Source organism: Sinocyclocheilus rhinocerous, unplaced genomic scaffold, assembly GCF_001515625.1.
Source record: "Sinocyclocheilus rhinocerous isolate Xijiao unplaced genomic scaffold, SAMN03320098_v1.1 scaffold2330, whole genome shotgun sequence".
Lineage (NCBI taxonomy): Eukaryota > Metazoa > Chordata > Actinopteri > Cypriniformes > Cyprinidae > Sinocyclocheilus > Sinocyclocheilus rhinocerous.
In genome coordinates this window covers 697,968-705,347 of record NW_015630979.1, presented here as the reverse complement: position 1 = coordinate 705,347, position 7,380 = coordinate 697,968, and the positions used below count along the sequence as shown (strand labels likewise).

The 7,380-nt window shown below is 34.4% G+C and overlaps 1 protein-coding gene and 1 pseudogene across 1 annotated transcript in view; both read right to left on the bottom strand.

Annotated features, from left to right (window-relative positions):
* Window positions 1-4,837, bottom strand: part of LOC107740813 (centriolin-like) — a 34,091-nt gene extending 29,254 nt beyond the window's left edge. Inside the window, exons 1-7 of the mRNA XM_016553332.1 lie at window positions 4,641-4,837; window positions 3,172-3,302; window positions 2,935-3,065; window positions 2,656-2,797; window positions 2,004-2,190; window positions 1,729-1,922; window positions 541-597 (exon numbers count right to left, since the gene is read on the bottom strand). Coding sequence (XP_016408818.1) covers window positions 541-597; window positions 1,729-1,922; window positions 2,004-2,190; window positions 2,656-2,797; window positions 2,935-3,065; window positions 3,172-3,302; window positions 4,641-4,788 — 990 coding nt within the window. The 5' untranslated portion in view covers window positions 4,789-4,837. The remainder of the gene's footprint in view (window positions 1-540; window positions 598-1,728; window positions 1,923-2,003; window positions 2,191-2,655; window positions 2,798-2,934; window positions 3,066-3,171; window positions 3,303-4,640) is intronic.
* Window positions 4,838-6,048: 1,211 nt separating this feature from the next.
* Window positions 6,049-7,380, bottom strand: part of LOC107740825 (complement C5-like) — a 15,039-nt pseudogene continuing 13,707 nt past the window's right edge.

The following is a 7,380-nucleotide window of genomic DNA, read 5'->3' as shown; positions in this document are numbered from 1 at the left end:
ATATACAACAACAACAAAAATCAGCTGGGAAAAGAAAAGTTTGAAGAATAGAAAAATTTGCTTTGCCAACATAGGAAACACATAACATATTCATATAGAAAACAGTTCTTTTAAATTGTAATTATATTTCACAACATTACTTTTTACTACATTTTTGATCAAATAAACACTGCCTTGGTAAGCACAAGAGATGTTTTTCAAAAACATTAAAAAAAAAACGTAATTATTCAAAACTTTTGACTGGTAGATTATATTCCTGTCATTTAATTTTTAAATTGTTTACAATAAATACATAAATAAATACTGTGCAATGCAGTGAAGGAATTAGAGCTTGTAACAATTCAAAGAGAAAGGAAAAATTTAAATCACATCATATGACCCCTTTAATTTGCTGTTCTAATAGTTTGAACAGCTTCAGTTTTTTTTTTTTCAAATGCAGGCTCTCAGAGAAGTTCTGTTTAAAAGACGGTCAATGAGGCAACAACACACACACATACATACACACACACAAAACAATTTTCAACACCATTCACAAAGTACCTTTAGAGCAGGTGACAAAAGCATGGAGTGAGAAGAGAGAGCTGAACAGGAAATTGTCTAGAAAAGACAGGAAAGGGACATTTTGGAAAGTGAATCTCTGGGCTCACTGTGAGTTTGTAAGCACAGAGATTTGGAAATTAATCTGAAAGCAGACATAAGGAAGTTAAAGATTAAAGTCAACATGACATTATTTTCACTAACATTATTTCCATAATAAGTCAAGATGTTTCAGATATGGAGCAAGTTATTCAATTCTGAGGAAGAACTAAGAGAAATCATTTTTTCTTTGGTTCTTTGGATTAATATGCAGTGATGAACTGCATAATAACATCAGGACAGTATATTAAGGCAAGACACCACAGGTGAATAGTGCAAATATTTTAACTAACAGATATCACAATACCTCCCCAGTTGATTAATCACATTAAGACAACTGGTTTTTATTAGATGTTATGAGAATATGCAAATGAGGCATTATCTAATTAAATATGTAACATTAAATTAAATATGTACATTATCTAATGAATTAATTTTCATACATTTCCAGAACAGAAATCTAAACATTTGTTAAAGCCTGGCTCAAAATTCCTGTTTCATATTGTTGACATATTTACATTTAGTCATTTAGCATACGCTGTTATCCAAAACGACTTACAAATGATGACAATAGAAGAAATAAAAGTGTTGAAGGTTTCGCAGAGCAGGTTTTGGACACCTCCTTTCACTTTTTATCATAAATCAGAAAATGCTGTAACAGCCGAAAAAAAAATTTTAGGAACAAAATGTTATATAAATAAATGGGATTGACATATGAACAAATCTCTCTGTAAAAAAAATGGAAAGTCTGGTGTATGTAAGTGCTACTGAAGTGGGAATGTTCGGCTCAGTGCATGAGAAAAAATTTATTAGAAACAGCCTTTATAGAAACGTATTGTAATTGTTACTTTTCTTTCCACTAGTCATGTTATGGAGGTAAAATAGCCCAAAATCTCCAAATTGACCAGTGCATGTAAAAAGCATTGTATTTCATTTGGCTTTAAAAAGAGGTTTTTCTTTAGATGGTGCTGCCTAAGGAAATGCTCTAAAATTAAAATATTGTTTACATGTGATATTACAGTTGTGTTGGAGGACAAAATGGTCAACCCTATTCACACTGAGGTTGATGACAGTGAAGACGCCATTACCCACCAGTTCAGATTTGGTGTCAAGTTCTCTCCGGAGTTCCTCACGGCTCCGTTGTTGTTCCTGATGCTGTTGCCTCAGGTTTTGGTTGAGCGTTTCCCGCCGCTCTAGTTCTTCCAGGGCTGTGGTACGCTCTCTCTGAAGCTGTGCAGTCTCTTCAGCTCTCAACTCAAGCTCTTGCTCCAAACGCTCCACTTCCTCTATAAGGACAGAACAAAAAGTGTTCAGATTATAAAAGCACAAAAGAAGATAAAATAAATGTAGAAGATAAGATGACGTACCCATGTGAAAGCGCTGATGTGCTTGCTCTCTTTCCTGTGGACTGATTGGTTGTCCATCCAACATTTCCAGTGACCTCACATGGAAGATTAGGAAGAGGTGATAATGGGGCAGGCTGGAGATGGGGTTTTCTGCTAATGACAGACCTGTCAGGTTCTTCAGGGGCTTCAGTTTAGTTATCTCATGAAGCTAGGTCACAAATGGAGAGAATGTTGCTAGTAACATAAATGTGTATAAACCAAAACTGACTGTCAGTGATTTACTTTTAATGTGAAATATATGATATTAAAGGAACATTCACCCAAAACTGAAAATTCTGTCATTACTATCACCCTTACTTCCAAATCTGACTTTTTTCTTTTTTTTTATTCTGCTTAACACAAAAGGAGATATTTTGAAGAAAGTTGGTAACCAAACAGATTTGGTGCCCTTTGACTTTCAGTGTACTGACAAAAACAGTGAGACATTTTTCAAAATATCTTTTTTATGTTCCACAGAAGAAAGAAAGTTATACAGGTTTGAAATGATATGAGGGTGAGAAAAACAATTAAAAACAATTTTTAATTTTTTTTTTTTTTTGGGTGAGCGATCTGTTTGAGAACTCTTTTGTTGATTGGCTGTTTTAAACACATGATTAACAAAAATTGTACCCACTGAGAATATCTTGTTTCTCTGTAGATGTATAGTATGAAGAGATCTGAGCTTCTTTGCTATCCAAACTGGAAGATGTTCAATGTTGTTGAAGGCCAAATTCAGAACCTGAAGATTTGTCATGTGCTCTAGACCTTCAATTTTTCTGCAGATAAATGAAATATAAATGTCAAAACTTGTATTGGCCTTTAGGACATTGTATCTTTCATTCTGTGACAAGACTATGAAATATATATTGTGAGGAAATGTTTCTTGTTAAGCAGACAAATGTCCCATTCTTACCGTATCCTGTTACTGGAAAGGTGGAGTTCCCGTAATTGACATAGTTTCTCTAGTTTCTCGATTCTCTCGATCCTGTTGTTACTGAGGTTGAGAACGTGTAAGCGCTCACACTTATCCAAATTTTCAATATACTAAAAAAAAAAAAAATGCACAGAAGTCAATAAATTAATGCAAAAATGAATGCAACTAATGTTACCTCTCACACTGAGCATTAACCAGATAATGTCCAAATCTTACTCGAAATTGTTTGTCACTTCCTGCAGACGTAGACAAATTCAGGGTCCCCACAAGGACTAAATTTTCACATTTAGTCAATCTCCTGATCAGGTCTTCTGTGATGTATCTTGTCCCCTTATATTGCCTTTTGTCTATGAGTAGATGTTTGTGTAAATGAGTGACAAAATTCAAAGTGCAGATATTGAAAACTACTGGTGGCAGCCAAGCAATTAATGATCTGACAAGCTGAAATATTTTGCTAACTACTATGTACTTACATCAAAAAATAAGTACAATGTACTTATTGTGTTCATATTGTATTGCACAACACTTTTGCTGCTATTGAGGTGGGATACGGGTAAGGTTAGGGACAGGTTTGGTGGAATGGGTAGGTTTAAAGGTGGGTTAAGGTGCAATTAATTACAGATGTAATTACATTCAGGTATTTAAAAAAAAATATATAAGTACAATGTAAAAACGTGTATGTACACAATAAGTGAATTGTTACAAATGATTCATTTAAATGTAAGTTAAGGCCACCTAATATAAAGTGGGGCCCAATCTTTTTACAGACACTGTCTTTTTGGCTAACAAGTACACTAACTGGTAATGAAACTGTACTAGGACCAAAACTGTTTATGATGAATGAAAATCATAATAATTGAACAAAAAAAAAAAAAAGAGGATATTTTCACACTATAAATATTAAAATGATTAATGCTTATTTCGCTCTCTCTTCTTTTAAACAAGAAATAATTAACATTTTACTGATGGAGTTCCATAGTTTTAGAGTAAAAGGTCTGAGACAAGAGTAAAACAAGAACATCTATACATAAAATGAAAATACCAGAAATAATGAAGGCATGGTGAACTCAGTAAGTTTTCATTAAAAAAAAATCAACCCCTAGGATACAAACCCAAAGTTGAAGAAACATCCACTTGTTGAATGACTTTAATAGGACCTAAAAAAGACAGACAAGGGTGGCTCCTGTACAGTCATGGCCAAAAGTTTTGGCAGTGACATAAATTTTGTGTTTTGCAAAGCTTGCTGCTTCAGTATTTTGTAGATTATTTTTTCACGTTTCTATGGTATACTGAAAAGCAATGATAAGCACATGAAATGCAACCCCACACATGGATGGTCTCAGGATGCTTCACTGTTATCACAACACAGGACTCATGGTAGCGTTTCTCATTCACACTTTCACATGTGCTGCTGATATGATTAGTCAATTAATGTTAGCTGGTCATTTTGTGTCAGGATCAAAAACAGTGAAATTTGTTTTTGTGAAAAGTTCATTTTTTGGCCAATGAAGCTTTTAGCAATTATTTAAAATGCATCTGATCACTCTACACAATAATCTAGAAACAATGTGAATGAACACCACAACAGCTTAAGCTGCGAACTTTGCAAAACACAAACTTTATGTCACTGCCAAAACATTTGGTCACGACTGTACTGTATGACATAGGAATAAAAACTGATCTACCATCATCACTGGGATCTTCTCGAAGACCTCCTTCCTCAGTCTCCGACCATGAGATGGCGTTTGGGGACACAGTTTTGCTCTGGAGGCTCTTGGAACATTTGGATCCCGCTGTTGGTGATCGTTTGCGCATCTGATCCAATCTTTTCATTTTATTCTCATGGGATATTAATATTATCTGATGCCAGCGAATACAATGCTCATCCTAAACCATCTCGACTGCTAAAACGTTACTGCTAACATAGTTTATTTTGCTTTGTTAAAATTACAATGACCAAATCCAGTTGTGTCCAAATCTGACAAAATGCAAAGAACTATAGTCATCTAATAACTAAAATGTTTTTAATATATATTAAAAAGCAGTTTTACATTTAAGTACATGTTCATTCAATGTTTCACAAAGACTGGACAACTTTTGTTAGCCCAGTTTCCATAGCGACCTATTAGGATACCTAGAGATCATTCAGCGACCGTCAGGTTATTATGATTCTTTCTTAGAGAAGCTGTTAACGCGGATACAAGCCTGTTATGTTTATCTCGTGTCCCAGGTCTCATTATTTAGTCCATGTGTTTCTGAAGGTTTTAAACTGAGCTATCATTCTCTTGTTGTCTGAATCTCCAACATGAACTCAAAGGATTCGCGGTGATGTTTGGATCATGTGACGCAGCTGCAGTGGTTTCAAAATAAGAGTCCTGTGCATATGGTCGTGTCTTCTTCTTCTTCTTTTGGAGTTTTATGGCGGTTGGCAAACAAACGATAGGTGCATTCCCGCTTTAAGTGTCATATTTTCTATCCCTATTTCTTTTAATTCTTCCAACAGAAATGCTCTTTCATTATCATAAGCGTAATAGTGCATGCTCTACTGTTTCTGGTAATCCACACAGACTACAGTTCCCAGACTCATGCTTATTCATTTTATATAGAGAAGAATTTAAAACAGTATGACCAATACGAAGTCTGGTAATAATTGTATCTTCTCTTCTACTACCAAAATTAACTCTTTCAACCCCAACTTGATTTTGAATATGATAAAGATGTCTTCATGGTCGTGTCCCCTCAAAGCAGACTTTACATACAAACAACCTGAAAGTGTTTTCACACTAGTGTTAAGCAAAATAATATATAATAACTGCATGTACATACATGAATAACAACTAACACTTTCCTAAACATCTGTTTGCAACGCAATTTTTGAGGTACATTGCATGTAATGCTTTTTTTTGTTTAATGTTGCATATGTATGTGGTTGATAAGAATCACATATTTTGAGGTACTTTGAAAAAAAGTTTTATTTAAAAGTTTCTGTTTATTCCCAAATTCTTAAATGCCATTTCTTTTAGATTATATTGCTATAGAATAGAAGAGCACACAAATTAGCTCTTCTATTGACATGCAATGTATCACTTAATTTTAACAGCCAGATAATAAGAAATCAAATTCAAAATCCTCCAAATCACTGGCGTATTGTTTGCAGGCAGCATCTCTGCAGTCATAGTCAAGTGGCCACCAGTCGACCCAAGCATGCAAGTCCAAAGGAAACTTAGGCTATACCTAAAACATGGTATAAGGAAAATCAGTTTTGAGGCTTCTGTACATAATAGTAAATGAGAAACACTTTATAATACGTCATACTAATTGACCCTACAACGCAACCAATTAAGGAATTAAAGACATTTTTGATTAATTTGTGGCTTTTAAAAAATTATCAAAAGAAAACCAACCAAACAAACAAACAAACAAGTACATATAACCACGATTCACTTTTATCTTAATACTTTCAGCAGTCATAACCAGATACTGCTTGCCAACTTCGAAATTTGTTGAACTGCAAGTTGCCTTTTTCACCAAATCAATTTCTGAATCTGTTTTTAAGTCATCTGTTTGTTCTGCAGAAGAGAATTTAAGAGGTTGAATTGAAGCTGTTATGAAACTTGTTTCTTTAAATTGCTTATTCAAGTCATTTTGTTTTAAACCATTCAAATTATTTACAGCTTGACTTGCTAACAAATCATACTCAATATACTCTTGCCTTTTTTGAGCACTGCTTTAACTTTTGCTTTGTAGGTCACGAAATCTCCTGCTGCCTCAGATGATTCAATTAACACTTTAAATGCTAGAAAAAAACACACACACCACAAATGACATGTACCATTGTGCACACGTGTATATATGTGACAATAATGTCTTGTGACTTGAAGCTTCATGAAGGTCAGTATTTACCATATTTCATGCTTTCTTTGCACGTAATTTTTAAGCCGTTCAGCAGTGATTGTGGGATCAATGGTGGATTTAAAATTGCAGCATTCCGTTAATTTGAAAAAGAACATGAAAATACCAACAAACTGTTATAACACTAACACATTACACTCACATATGTAAATGATAACTGCATGAGCGGCAGTATAGTATAGTAAATGCAATGTTACAGGTCAGGATTGACAGAATTGCCCTGGGGCCCCTAGAAGTGAGACACAACAAAATGATTCATGATTTTTGTTGTCAATTGTTTTATTTCTGTCATTTATATGGCTTACCTGCCATCAGTGGCGGAGCCAGAATGTTTTCATAGGGGTGGCCAGGGAGGGGCCAGCAACCAGTCTGGGGTGGCACAGAAATCTTCATTATTTCAATATAAAAATGTGTTTAACTATAATGTACTGGACTGTTTTCGTGCCTAAAACACAACTGAGTACAATTAATTTCTACTTAACTGTAATTGAGATATTTGTGAATTAGATCAAG